Source organism: Labeo rohita, chromosome 16, assembly GCF_022985175.1.
Source record: "Labeo rohita strain BAU-BD-2019 chromosome 16, IGBB_LRoh.1.0, whole genome shotgun sequence".
Classification (NCBI taxonomy): domain Eukaryota; kingdom Metazoa; phylum Chordata; class Actinopteri; order Cypriniformes; family Cyprinidae; genus Labeo; species Labeo rohita.
Window position 1 is genome coordinate 35,460,060 of NC_066884.1, and position 15,132 is coordinate 35,475,191.

At 36.6% G+C, this 15,132-nt stretch overlaps 1 protein-coding gene across 2 annotated transcripts; it reads left to right on the forward strand.

The window, feature by feature from the left end:
- Positions 1-2,910: 2,910 nt before the first annotated feature.
- Positions 2,911-14,526, forward strand: LOC127178454 (endoribonuclease ZC3H12A). 2 transcript variants are annotated; one of them, XM_051131340.1, is made up of 7 exons: positions 2,922-3,047; positions 3,661-3,728; positions 4,626-5,084; positions 6,673-6,812; positions 8,273-8,507; positions 8,611-8,717; positions 11,368-14,526. In XM_051131340.1, exons 3-7 carry the CDS (start codon positions 4,729-4,731, stop codon positions 12,282-12,284), a joined length of 1,755 nt encoding a protein of 584 aa, XP_050987297.1. In that variant the 5' UTR covers positions 2,922-3,047; positions 3,661-3,728; positions 4,626-4,728; the 3' UTR covers positions 12,285-14,526. The 2 variants fall into 2 exon arrangements, with proteins under 2 accessions (XP_050987296.1, XP_050987297.1); XM_051131339.1 differs by lacking the exon at positions 3,661-3,728 and having other exon boundaries at positions 2,911-3,047.
- The last annotated feature ends 606 nt before the right edge of the window (positions 14,527-15,132 follow it).

A 15,132-nucleotide genomic window follows, 5' to 3' on the forward strand; every position in this document is an offset into this window, starting at 1 on the left:
TCTAGACAGACGGGATGCATTTTTCATTTCCGACAGTAGAGGGTGATGCAAGTTTCCCTACCTGCATTTAAAAACATTCATTACAAATTATTCTAAATGGAACAGTAAGTAATTGGATGTATATGATATCAATGTTTATAAATGTCAGGTCAGCTGTTTTACTAACTATTGCCGTCCTATAACCTGCCCCCTATAACACACGTGTGTGTGTGCAAGTCTATTTGCAATGAGTAGTAGCTACTCACTGATATCATTTAATAAAGAATAAATGGATATTATTTAGTAGTACTATATAGTACTATATTTGACACACAAGCTATTAAAAACAGTACTGGCCTATGCATCACTTACTGTACCACATGATCTCATATTACTGCATGTTTATCACATAGGGTTGTTGTTTAAGTATGGTTGTTTTGCTTTTTTTCCCCCAGTTTTGTGTAAAACAGTGTAACTTATGGTAGTTTGATGAAATACTGATATAAGAAAGATATGTTAAAAATCATAGGACAGTGTACAACACATCATCAAATTGAGAATTCTGTTAACAGAGAAAATTTGCACACTTTGCATGGTTTGCACACTGCAGAAATACTGTGAGTATGAGAATAGTAGGCTATGTTATTCTGGACACAGCTTTGTGCAGTAACAAAGTATAAAGTGCAACACAAGCTGTTTAAGATAACTTATGGATCATAGCCAATTCTGTATCATATACTTTTACTGCCCTCTTGTGTTCATTATAATACAATTCTTTACAGAGGAAGCACCTGACAGACAACAACAAAAAAAGTTTATTAATGTGCCTTGATCTGATTTTGTTTCTTTCTTTTTATTTCTTTCTTTTTTTAATTTGGGAATGTATTTTCTGTGTAGTTTTTACATATTTTAATTCTAGAATGTCACAATAAGCAATGCATTTAGTTTATCATATTAGCAGCTTTTAATGCCTTGTTAAAAATTGGAATGTAATCGTATTAGATGTGATTCTGTTAAAAAACCCAAGGGTCCTTTTGATTTGATATGTTGCATCTAATGACATCCAGAGTGCAACAGTGGCTAAATGCTGTCATATTTTACCTCAAGGTTACAATGACTTTATCCTTAGAGGAAAACGCTGCAGGCCCAGCCTCTGCTATGATCTCTCTGGACGGTTGGTTGTCATGGCAGCTGTGTGCCGGCGGGGGTCAGCGAGGAAACTCATCTCTGTTTGCTGTAGCTCATTGCCCCGCTGTAATATCAGCGCCGGAGACACCTGGGCCCACTGACACAGGACCTCAGAGAGAGCAGTGGACTGGCAACCCTCAGTGATTGCTTTCTCCAGCGTCCGGAACTCCACTCAGTACACACCATTAACCTGTGGCTCACGGAGCAGGACATATTAGTAACCTTACTCATAATAACTTCCTCAAGACGCACACACAATAGATCCTGAGCCACAAAGATTAAGCAAACCACTGGGGAAAAAAAGGCACCGATCTTTAGCTTTGTCTTGGAACAACCGAGTGGAGCTAATCACCAATGTCACTTTGGTTACATTAAATAATGGCAAGGCAAATAAATTGCTTAAAAATAAATGTGTTGACAAGTTCCTAAAGTTTTACAAGTTTTAAAGGGTGTATACACAACAAAATATATCAACTAGTGATGAAGCATAAAAATAAGTTTATGCACATTATATACAATAACAATGTCAGTCATAATTATTGCTTTGTTTAATTACATGTATTGGTCTGATTGAGTCAGTTTTTAAACTTTGGGGGGGAAAAATGTCTTTAAGCGGTTAAGCAGTAATAAGCAGTAATAAATGTTTTACTGTTCATTAAAAAAATGGTTTGATTTCATGTGAATTATATTTTTGTTTAAAATGCAAAACATTACAGGTTTACTTGCACTGACAATTCTGTTTGATCACCACTAATAAACAGATCTGTCATTAACATGCTGTATATGCTAAAAAAATTTACAGTATGCTCTCACAGACTAAATAAATAAATACTGTTCTTTCCTGGTCTTCATGAAAACACATGACAGATGAGAAAAACCTTACGTGATCATGTCTTACCAGTAGTCTGATAGTTATCTCTCCTTCTTCAAGTGTAATGTTACCCACAGTTTCTTTCATAAGAGTATTACCGCATGATCGTAAAAAATGTGACATACAGTATGCTCATAAAAACATCTATTAGACATGTTGCACAACCATACATGTAAATTCTCCACCCATTTACTGTATGAATTAAGTTGTGCAACACAAGAAAAAGTTCAAATAAGACTTTGTTGTGCTTATTTCAAGATAGTAAGGTAATTACTTAACTTATTAATTGTCTACCACCCTGTCAGTTGGTTATCAGTATAGATTATCATATTTTTATTTATTTTTTTACAAGCTTCCTTGAAAGTGTTTTCTGTCATATCCAGGTAAATTCCAACTCAAAATCAAAAGAAAAAAAAAATATTTAAGAAAATAAAAGGCGAAAAATAATACAATATTAAAGTAATGAGAATCTAATGAGAAATTGTAGCAATTATTGAAATAAATAAATAACATCTGAATGAATCATAGTAATTTACAGTATGCAGGAATTGTGTTTTACTGTCATGAAAATAATACAAAAACACAAACCCTAATGAGCAGTGCAAAAAAGGACAAAACAGTACAAAATATATGCTGCAATAGGAAGTGAATAAGGTGCTGGAAACAGAAATATAGGAACTGAAAATAAGAAAAGGAAAATAAAACACGGGGTAAAAAAAAAATGTTAAAGAAAAAGAATGAAGATTAGAAAATATGAACATAAAACTAAACCGTAATTTTTATGTAAATGTGGTCGTTTGTCTAGTATAATAAGCCCAGCAGAGTCTCTCTCTCACTCTCTCTCTTATTCTCTCTCTCTACCGGAGGAGGAACAGGTCGAGTCACCTGAAGCAGGAAGTAGAGGAATAAAGGTGTTACATTGAAACACGTCATAAAACACAAGATCAGTGCTTTCTAGCACACATACACGCGCATTGTAGATCACCGGACTCATCACTAGGAGAATATGGTAGGTCTAAGTTCTTTTGTTTTATTTTGTAAACGTTTCAATAAACGTTCATTGTGTAACAGCTGAGACAGGCCTTTACACTCTGCCAGTATTTTACAATAAAGCAACGCTTTATTATTCTTACTTTAAACGGTTTAAAAGATCCTCTAGTATTTTACCCGGGGTCCGCTGAAGGCCCCCGCAAACTTGAAACTTGAACAACGTCGTTGTTGGGAAGAAGAACGTTGTATTGTCAGTTTAGTCGTGTATGTTTGTATTATAACCTTGTGTCTGTAGGTGTTTAAACACTGTGTATGCTCTGTGATGCAATCAGTGAATGAGGAACACTTCGTGGAAAGTGTTGTAGGAATAGAGAAAGATATTGTAAGTTTATATGTCATTTATTAACATTTATAATTTAACAAGTGACCCCTGGAATGTACAGATTAATTAAACAGATGCTCACTTGCTTTGTGTGTAAAACGTTACTGCATCGAATTCCTAGTAAAAGCAAATGCAAATAAGTACATTAATAAAGAGGAAAGCTAGACCTGATATAAACCTCTATAAACTGATTTTGTTTATCATATGCATTCATATGTACATGATAAACTATGTTACTATTATTTCAAAGGTGATGCCTGAGCTCCATGGATAGTGGAAACCAATTTAAAGCCATTTCCAACATTTTTTTGTAAAATAGTAAGTCATGACTGGATTGATATCTATGTATTGTGCATGCACTGGACCATTTTCACTCTCTGCGTAAAAAACAAAGTACAAAAAAAAAAACAACATAGAATTCTGATAATATTGCAAATAGATATTAAACAGCCACAAAAATTAAAACAAAAAATACAACATATGTACCTTTTTAAGGACATTCTAATATGTTTTCCAAATTATAACCTTAAAACTTTTTTTTTGTTTGTTTATTTTTCCTTGTTTTTTAAATATCCATACATGATTTGTTTTATTATTTTTGACAGGAGGCTGGTAGAAGATTGAACTGTACGAATACATCACTGCGATTGTGATGTTCATTAAGTATTAGTGATGTTACATTTATTGAGCATTAGTTATACATCATTTTCCTTTATTAATCTGCTTTTACAGTGGGTCGTATTCCTGTATTTTTCCTATATGGAAAGTTTTCCAAGCAAAGCTTTGGATTTGAAAAATCCTAAAGCAATATGTGCAGAATTCCTAGTGTAATTTAGAACCAATCCTAAAAGGCCCTAATTTGTTTTTGTTTTATTATTGTTATTATTATTTATTTATTTTCTGATTGGCTAATGTGTTACATTTCCATTGAAGAAAAAAAAGTGGCAGTATCAAGATTATGCATTATACATTCTTTATAACTGGTTACAATAGAAATTCAAATTATTCAATTAGAAAAAAAAATTATGACTCAAAAGAATGACATGTTATAAATAAAAATATGTGTGTGTGTGTGTGTGTTACTGTATAAAGAAATACTTTGTTCTACTGTTTACATTTTATATGTTATACATTTATTTATAACATGTTTTAATCTGATTTATAGCTTTCATTGTAATGACTTGTTTATTTATTACTTATTTGTTTATGTTTCAGCCTTACTCAGAAGCAAGAAGAACATGTCAGTGCAGCATATGGACGACACAGCAGCTCCTACACTGAAAAAAACGAGAACATCACACATCCAACAGAGGGCAGGATGCAGTCGAGGTGTTATCATCAACCCGCTGGCCTGGGCCAAGATGGACCTGACCTCCGTGGCCTGCAGATGAAGGTGGACTTCTTTCGTAAACTGGGTTACTCTTCACAAGAGGTGAAGGCTGCCCTAAGGAAGCTCGGTTTGGGGACGGACACCAACGCGGTGCTGGGGGAGCTGGTGCGTTCAGGAGCGAAGGCTGTGCCTTCCTCTAGCTCTGACAGCGATGATGGTGGGTTCAGTTTGCCCCATCGAGGAGGAAGCTCACCTAGGGGACAGGCCTCAATGCTGGAGGACGCAACTGAACCCGAAAGTGACCTGAAGCCTATTGTCATCGATGGCAGCAATGTAGCAATGAGGTGAGGACGTGGTACTTTTATTTTTATGATTTTTCACTAGTCTTTCAATGGAAAAAGAAAGAAAGTTTTGAGTCTTTGCCAGATTAACAGGTATCAACAAGTTGCTAAAGGGAAATTCGTGATAGCTGCGCTCTGGTTGTGAATAAACATTTCCCAAATTATACAAGGCTTTCACTTTGATTCCACATTTATTTTAAATATTGGTCCACTATATAACAGTGTTTTTTTGTTTTGTTTTTAAAGCATATTTTTAAAAGAGTAAATATCACATCCAAATAATGGCACAAATACAGACTTGTTGATAGTTTTTTATTTGAAAGAAACATCAGCTGTTTAATAATTCAGTTCAAAAGTAGAAACTAGTGCGTTGAGTATAAGATTACGTACCATTTCCCATAGCCAACTGCTCATATTGCCTTTGGGCTTTGAACCTAGACCTGGTTCTTCTGAAAAGGTTTGTACTTCCCCTTTATCCATGCCTCTCTGTTCTCCAATATGCAAATAACATGCGCTGTTTTAACCATTTCGCTTCCAAGAGACCAAGGCCTCATGCTCAACACACTTGGCAACATTTTTGGTCATGCATTCTGCAAAGATCGCAGTAGGGAATTTTGTGAAAGACATTCTTCCTTGAAACGAAGGGTTTGTAAGTAGTCTAAGAGAGATAGTAGTAAATGACAACACTTTAAAGTACACATTATGCATGAAAAGCCAGTTGCTGCACTGATATTTGCTGTAACGTCATGATGTAATGGAAATGGCTGTTGTTCTTTTCTGTGTATTGTTGAATGTAGCCTCCTAGTCAAAGCAAACCTTTCTGTCATCATCTCTGTCTGTCTTATCTCTCTGTTTTCTTTATCAGTAATACTATAAACACGTCAGACACTCATCTGTCAACAACTACAGTTTGTGTTACTGCTATAGGCAATCCACAGCTGAAATAATTTGCAACGGAACAAACTGTTTAGTTTTAGTTTTACTGAATGAACCCTCTGAATTCAAATGTACTTTTCCTATTAATAGACTGAGAACTGAGAGTGTCGATGCGTTAAATGAATTAACCACAATTCATCAAAGTTCATGATTCCCACATTTTGAAAAACTGTGTTCTTCAATAAAAACAATAGTTATTTAGCAGGGGTGGATGGGAAAATCAGTTTATATCAATTTTATGTGGGCCATCATTTAGAGTCTTCTATATTATGGTTGACCCCTGGTTGAGAACCACTGTTTTAAAGTATTAACACAGTCTGTATCCGTATATAAAATGCATGATAAGGAATTTTTAACTATCTGAGCAATTCATGCAGTCTACAACAGGCAACACGCACTGCCAAACCACACAGAATAATTAAAGAGCCATTCGCACAAGACTTGAAAGGATACTTTTAAAAATTTAAAAATTAATCATTTGAAATGTGGCATGCCATTAAAAAACATTACGGTCAAGGCATAAGATGATGAAAAAGCAACCACCAAAGGCCTCTAACATGCATATAGACCGGCGGTTTTTGGCATGCATATTCACTGATTTGCTCTTTTGCCAAACTAATTTCTCTCTTCTTTACTTTCTCTCATGTTCTTTCAGTCATGGAAACAAGGAAGTGTTTTCCTGCCGCGGGATTGAGCTGGCAGTTAACTACTTCCTTGACCGAGGACACAGAAATATCACTGTGTTTGTGCCTTCCTGGAGAAAAGAGCAGCCCAGGCCTGATGTACCTATTTCAGGTAGAGACACTCCCTCAGCACTTTTGGTAAAAATGAGTCATCACAGACTGGTTTGTCTGAAAAGCGAAAACGCCCATCTAACTGCACAGACTCATATATGCTTATACATTACAAAAATAATTTTCTTCAGCAGTCTCCTTGTCAGGTTTTTCAGTGAATATACACTATCGTTCAAAGGTTTGCAATCAGTAAGATTTTATTTTAAGAAATAAATGCTTTTATTTAGCAAGGACGCATTAAATTTATCAAAAGACAGTGAAGGCGTTTATACTGTTTTTAAGATTTCCATGTTAAATATATGCTAAACTTTGTACTGATCACAGAATCAAAAAAAAATAAAAAATGAATAATGTATCACGGTTTCTAAACACTTCAACTTTTGAGCAAATCAGCATAATATACTGTTTTCTGAAGGATCATGTGACACTAGAGCAATGATGCCGAAAATTTAGTCACAGGAATAAATTACATTTTACAATATGTTAACATAGAAAATAGCTATTTTAAATTGTAAAAATATTTCATAATATTACTGTTTTTACTGTGCTGTACTTTTGATCAAATAAATGCAGCCTTGGTGAACATAAGAGACGAAAATAAAAAAAAAAGTATAAAAAAACTCACTGACGTCAGTACATTGTTGTAAAGCTGAAGCTTTTGCCTTTGTTTTGTATTATTATAGGTTTTCACATTGCAAAGAATAACATGGTCTTCTCATCTAGTTGTAATTTCAACAACTGCATCATTTTGTAAAAATGTAACAATTCGCTGTTCATTAGTTTGTTGTTGCCAAACAGCCCCTCTGTACATCTGCTACTAGTACAAACTGACCTTTGTTTTAGGACTTTAGAAACATTCAGGTTCAGTTTTACCAGCCCAGAGGTGCTGATGTGGCGTTAGTCCAGGAACATAAACAACTGAGATTGTCTCTTTTGTTGTGAACACCCCTGCTCAGATTCCTCAAATCAGTTCGAGCAAGAACGGCAATAACAAAACGAGAAGAATAAGGAAGAGTTAAGTTTCCTGCAGGTCTCACTGGGAATTCCCCACCAGGAAGTTCAAGAGTTTTTCTTATCACCTACGGTTTCACTGTGAATCTTTAATCGAGTCTGGTGCTGTGTGTGAATTATTGCCTCTTTTCTGATTCACAGTAATGGCCTGTATTCTTTGGAATGTTTTAGTGTACCACCTCCCTGAAATAGCATTTGATATGGTCACCTTTGATGGATATTAAATGCTAATTTGGGGAAATAACCATTTGTTTTGTATCTGTAATGTAGAAAACTGCTCAAGCAAGGGTAATTGCATCAAATAAGTTACAGCTTGAAGGACTCTATAATAACTGTCAAATAGTTTCAACTTGATGGGTGTTACGGTCCAGTTGTCAGCGACTGGTAAATAATGTCTCATTGCGATAAGAAAGACTGCCTTCATTCCAAAATACTTGTTTTTATTTCCAGATCAGCATATTTTGGAAGAGCTGGAAAGGAAGAAGATTCTTGTGTTCACACCTTCAAGAAGGGTTGGAGGAAAGCGTGTGGTCTGCTACGACGATCGCTTTATTGTCAAATTAGCTCATGACCTGGACGGCATTATAGTGTCCAACGACACATATCGTGACCTGCAAAGTGAACGTCCGGAGTGGAAGCGTTGCATTGAGGAGAGATTGCTTATGTACTCCTTTGTTAATGATAAGTACGTTCTTTCAGTTATTCTTCAGGAGCTGCTAATGCCTTTTGTAATACTTTTTCTTATTCCTATTCATTTACTTAACCATCATCACCACCATCTCACACAGGTTCATGCCACCCGATGACCCTCTCGGCCGTCATGGACCCAATTTAGATAATTTTCTTAGGAAAAAAGCAATGTTACTTGACCACAAGCGACAACTCTGTCCATATGGTAAGTAGTTAGCAATTTCTGTCACTCATGTATATCACTGTGTATATGCCATATCAACCACAAACTACTAATTAAAATTCTTTTCTAGGGCTGTCAGTTTAAGGTGTTAGTTCAGTGCAATTAATTATACAAATATATCCCAATAAAAAGTGGACGTCATTAATCATGCCCAATGACTCATTCCATATTTCGTCATAATGGATTTCCCTGGCATCAAAGACATGTAAGCCGGATATAACACCCTGTAGGTCAGCGATAAGCTTGTGCTCAATGATAAGAAAACAAAACAAAACACTATATTGACTTACCAAACAAATTGTAAAGTCTGCTTTCAACTGCCACATTAAGCCAATGCCTTTAAAGCTTCTTCAGTTGGAAGCCTTTTCTTAGCAAATGCTGATATGTGATTTAATGGTAACTAAATGGATTAAAGTTCCCATATTGTGCTAATTTACCATTTCACAATTTTATTTGTGGGGTCTGCTAGAATACATTTACATGATTTAAAGTTCAAAAAGCAACTCTTTAACCTCTGCCTGAAACACTCACTGAAATGTTAATAGTTCATGATGCTTTAAAGCCAACAGTTATGAATAGCAACAGAATATTATGCTTAGCGACTGTTGCTAGGCAACAGAGACATGCATTTTCAACCGCAGGAAAAAGTCGCAAAAGTTAAAATTATACGCCGTCTGTAATGTGAACAGTCAGTTTGACGGCTTTGGCCATTCGAGGTAGAAATACTTGAACTGTTCTCTTTTGTATTTTGTAATTATAATAAAATAACAATGTTAGTATGAAGTATACACACATTTTTAAGAAAAGTTAAGGAATTAGTTACGTGGGTTTTATTTTGGAGTTGGAGTTGTAAACTGCAGCCATATCACCCTGTAGCCCAAGACTTTTCGCTCATTGAAGCTAAGAAGGGTTGAGCCTGTTCATTAGCTGGATGGGAAACCTCCTGGGAAAAGAGGTGCTAGTGAGGCCAGCAGGGGGTGTTTACCCTGTGGTCTGTGTGGGTGCTAGCTCCCCAGTATTGTGATGGGGACACTATACTATCAAAAAGCACCGTCTTTTGGATGAGATGTTAAACCAAGGTCCTGACTCTCTGTGGTCATTAAAAGTCCGAGGATGTCTTTCAAAAAGAGTAGAGGTGTGACCTCAGCTTCCTGGCCATATTTGCCCATTGGCCTCTGACCATCATGGCATCCTAACAAGTAGTTAGGACGCGTTTAGTCAATGAAGCCGGTACTTTGATTAGTAGTAAAGCTCCATCACGTGCGTTCAGCTGGAACGGCAAGTAATACACAGAGCCGTAAAGCACTGACAAGCTATGCCAAAAAGCGCGATTTTGGCGTAGCTTGTCAGTGATGTGCGATTAATCATTGCAGCCCTGCTGTTCAACATGACATAAACTGTTCCCTGAAGGCTGGCCAAAGTAGCCAGTAAGTGGGCATTATGCACATGTGTAACATGGTGATGTAGCTAAGTCCTGAACATAATAGCAGGACTAAAAACAAGACCAAATCCTGTTCCCGGAACATCCTGTAGAGCAAGGTTCCTCAAATCTTGCCCCGGAGGGCCAATGCACTGCAGAGTTTAGCTCCAACCCTGATCAAACTCACCTACCTGTAATTTTCTAATGATCCTGAAGACACTGATTAGCATGCTCAGGTGTGTTTGATTAGGGTTAAAGCTAAACCCTGCAGGAAGGTTGTTTGGGCCAGATTTGAGGATCCCTGCTGTAGAGTTTAGCTTCAGCCAGCACTAACACACTTTCCTGGAAGTTTCTAGTGAGTCTTTAATTAGGGTTGGAGCTAAACTCTGCAGGATAGTGACCCTCCAGGAACAGGTTTGGACACTCCTGGTTTACATGCACAAACAGCTATATTAAACACTAAAGGTGGGATCAAGCTTAATAGGAGCCTGTTAATAAATATGCATTTCATGTAATTCATTAATTCATATATTTTTAATCAATTGACAGCCCTAGTATTTGACCTAACTCTATATGAGAGGTCTTCAGTCCTGCTCATGGAGACCCACTGTCCTACAGAGTTTAGCTCCAGCCCTAATCAAATACACCTGAATTGAGGTCTTCAGGATTACTTGAAAATCTTAGGCAGGTGTGTTGAAGCAAGAGTATGGTTCCCCACGAGCAGGATTGAAGAATTCACTCAATGTCAATGTACAAAGTGCATGAGCAATGTCAGTGTAGAGGGAAGCAGGGGTGGCCAATATCGGTCCACAGTCTTACAGAGTTCAATTCCAACCTTAATCAAACAGTCTTGAACAAGATAATCAAGGTCTAAGGGTTCCTGGAAAGTTACAGGCAGGTAAGCTTTTTTTAATCAAGGCTGGAGCAAAACTCTGCAGGAGTGTGGCTCTCCAGGACCGGCATTGGCTACCCCTGAAGAAGACCAAGGATGGACAACTCGGGTGTTGGAGGGCTACTGTCCTGCAGAGTTTAGCTACATCTTTAATCAAACACGGCTAAAAGATCTAACCTATGTCTCTAGGATTGCTAGTACATTGCACACAGGTGTCTTTGATTAGAGACTAAACTAAACTCAGGACAGCGACCCTCTTGGAACGACGTTGCACATTCTTGAAATAGACCTTCTAACACATTTGTCTTTTTACTCTTCAGGAAAAAAGTGCACATATGGTATCAAGTGCAAGTTCTACCACCCCGAGCGCACAAATCAGTCACACCGTTCTCTAGCCGATGAGCTTCGAGAGAATGCCAGACTGTCTGGTTCAAAAGAGGACAGCAGAGTAAATGGGCCTCTAAGAGGAATGTACCCAAGAAATGACCCTGGTTTTGGGTCCTGCTCCCCCTCCTTGGAGCAAGAACTAGAACAGAAACTCAGATTGGATCCCAAGAGCTCTGATGGTAGAGATGTTATGCTTCAGTACTGGGATGACATTTTGTCCACTAAAAAGCCCTTAAATACAGCCACAGTGGGACAACACAGTGCTTCTGTGGACATAACCAGCATGCAAGCACCTTACCCAACAAACCATTCGTCCATTTTCAGTTCCGACTCAGGACTTGGATCCTACGAAAGCCAGTTCTCAGAGCCATCGCAGAGCACCGAAGAGTTGCATAGGATGAGATCCGGTCATCCACCAATGTCTGGTAACCCTGGCCTACCTGAAGGTGGCCAGCGGTACTATGACAACATGAATCTTTTCTCCAACTATCAACCTAACTATGGTGCCTACAGCTCCCTACCTCTGCCCAACCCTGTCCAGCGTTATAGTCTTCCTGCTTACAATGCCTGGTCTTACCCTTTCTTCTTACCACAGGCGACCAGTTTACCAGAACCTTTACCCTGTCCTAGCTCGCACAGGTCTCCCAATGGCTATGGAAGCCAGCAGCACTCAGCTATGCCACAGTCCAGTGCTTTCCAGGAAGAAAGAGAGGAGGTCAGGAAGAAGCTTCATGCGATCTTTAACCCGCATCATGTAAACAAAGTTATGGAAATGTTTCCGCAACTGAAAGATGCACAGCAGCTTGCTGCAGAGGTTCTCAAACTCAAATCTAGGGGAGAGTTCTTCTGATTCATTAAAACTTTGGGACTATAAAAAAAACTGCATGCCAAGTTTCTCAAAAGAAAGAGTCTCTACATTCTCAGAGGAAATGTGCAAAAATTGTACCGTTAGGGGTACATTTTTAACTCCTAGAAAGTTTGCAATAAAGGTACCTAATACAAATCTAAGGTACTAGTATACACCTTTTAGGGGGAGATAAGGTACCATAGTTTGTCACTAGTGCACTCCCTCAACTTTGTACCTTTTTACTCTTAAAATTGCATAGTAGTAATTTAAAGGTACCAATATACACCTTTTAGGTGTAGAGAAGGTGCAGGCTTGTCCCTTTAGAGGCACAACAGCTTATCACTGCAGTGATCTCCAAATTCTGCACCTTTTACCCCTAAATAGTAATAGTTTTAAGGTAGCTATTACTGCTTGAAGGTTGTAATATGTACCTTTTAAGAGTAGATACCGCAAGTTCACATACTTGTCCCTTAGGGGTACAACAGCTTGTCACTGGGGAAGTCCCTGAACGTTTTTACCACTACAAAGTTCCTTCAAAGATGGTTATTACTACTCTAAAGTTGTAATATGTGGCTTTTTAGGAGGAGATAAGGGACAAACTTGTTTCTTGAAAGGTACAACAGGTTGTCACTGGGACACTCCCCGAACTTTGTACTTTTTTACTGCTAAAATTTCTTATTAGCACTTTAAAACCACCTATTACTTCTACTGTTACTTACTACTATTTTAAATGTGCCTATTATTAATACGTATTCTTGTGGGGGTAGATAAGCTACAGACCTGTCCATTTAAGGGTACTGCCCCATTGACAAGCTATGGTACCTCTAAAGGTACAAATCTTTTTAAATTGTATTTTTTTTTCTGAGGGCGTAGCTCTGGTGTTTTTATCTTTCCTTTATTTTGTGCTCTTAAAAGTCTCAGAAACCTAAATGACTTATCACATAGTACGTGTGGTAACTATGTATGACTACAAAGTCAAATGTGTGTCTAATGTTTTTTTAAGAGGTTGATGCACATTGCATCAATTGTTGCTCTTAACGTGTAGCAAACTGTACAGTACCTTGGCTCAAAGGCTACAGAATGTTTCTAAATATAGTTGTATGTAATTGCAGTCATTAAGGAACAGCCCTGTTTTCAATGTTAAAAGTAATTAAGTAGTTAGTAAGTCTGCTGCTAATTGTTCATTCAAATCAGCTCCACCACAGAATCAATTCAAATAGTAGTAAGTGTGATTGCTTGTCTCCTGCAGTCTTTTTGTTTTATTTCTTTCTTTCATTTATTAGGGGTGGGAATCTCCCAATATGTTTTTATTACAATGCTTACGTCAAACACTGACAACTGTTTTGACTCTGTGACACATTGCAATTTTTGAAACTTACCACAGTACTGGACTTCTAATTTAATTGTGTTTCAATGTTACATATTTCATATCAATTTGGTTCTGCTATGTAGCTGAGCTTGTGGATTTTAAAGATTTGAATGTACAAAGGACATCCTACATCTTTTCCTCTATGCAAAATTGACTTTCGTCATGTCACTGTTGAGCGAGTTCTTTGCACTAATTAGTCATGATTTGCATTTATCCATGTCAAAATATGTCAAAGCCTTGACATAATGATGTGTGTGTGTGTGTATATATATAATGAATATTATTAAAAAAAATTGGGGCTTTAGATGTGTCAATTCAAAACAATGATGAAAGTTATTATAATATATTATGCTGATGTTTTATCCACTGTTTTCAAATAAGCGTATGGGTATTTGTGTAATCATAACACTTTTATGTCTTCTAATATCAATATTAATGTGAACGAATTCAAAGACAGTGTCAGTGAGTATGAGTTTGTACAGTTTCATGTTTTCTCTTCAGAGGAGACGGTCTTAGATTTTTAATTATAGCATCTGTTCGCAAAGATGTTCCATAGATATTATCATGTTACCAAATTAAATGTCATGGTGTCCAAGTAGCAATTTGCAACATGTTTATATCCTGCCAATGCATTATAATCATTAATGTGAACAGGAAATAAGTTCTCAGTGTTGTATTGGCATATGCAATGGAAAAAAATAACAAAATAAGCATCTTGCTCCTTGTCACTTAAACAGTAATAAAAAAAATAAAAATGTGGATGTGGCAGTTTTTGGTACACATCATCTCACTACCCTCACTAATTAAAGTGCTATAATTAAAGTAAAAAAAAAAAAAAATTAAAAACGACAATAAAGGCAGAACCACAGCAATTAGTTATTTCTTTTATTTATTTTATATATGGTTTTTGTTGTTGTTGTTGTTGTTTTGAAGCTGTAAAAAAAATTAATAATAATGATGAATACAAAATTTTCCCATGCAAGCAGTGGGACCATACTTCGTAACTGACAAACATGATCTTTATGAACTTTTTAATAACCGTCAGTATAAGGGAATATGTATATGTTCACTTTATTGGTTTTACTAACTTGTACAGATTAAATAATCTTGCAATCCAAGTTTTAAAATATACAAATACTGTAGCCTCTCAATTAATAGAAGCTAGAAAATAGAAGAAAGGAAGTTTTTAATAGTTTTAGATGAAGATTAACCAGTAATACCACATACATGACTATTTATGTTAACTATATATTAACAACCTGAGAAACCTGCTGTTGTCACAATATAAAATGTTTCTGTTTTGATTTTAATTGTGACTGATGGCACAGTTTTAACTGCCATCTGAAGTATTTTAATCCACTACTTAGACACACCTTTAAATTCAACCTAAAACGTTTAGTGCTATTTGTCACAGATTCAGTTTTATTATTATAACTACTGATTTCAAATAAGTATCTACCTGATGGTAATGATAACCCACCT

What these genes read in the sequence shown, in the direction of transcription:
- LOC127178454 (XM_051131339.1), top strand. Translation starts at nt 4,729, where the DNA reads ATGCAGTCGAGGTGTTATCATCAACCCGCTGGCCTGGGCCAAGATGGA. An exon ending in TACTCCTTTGTTAATGATAA is followed by an intron (nt 8,508 to 8,610) that starts GTACGTTCTTTC and finishes CATCTCACACAG; the next exon opens with GTTCATGCCACCCGATGACC. An exon ending in GCGACAACTCTGTCCATATG is followed by an intron (nt 8,718 to 11,367) that starts GTAAGTAGTTAG and finishes TTTACTCTTCAG; the next exon opens with GAAAAAAGTGCACATATGGT.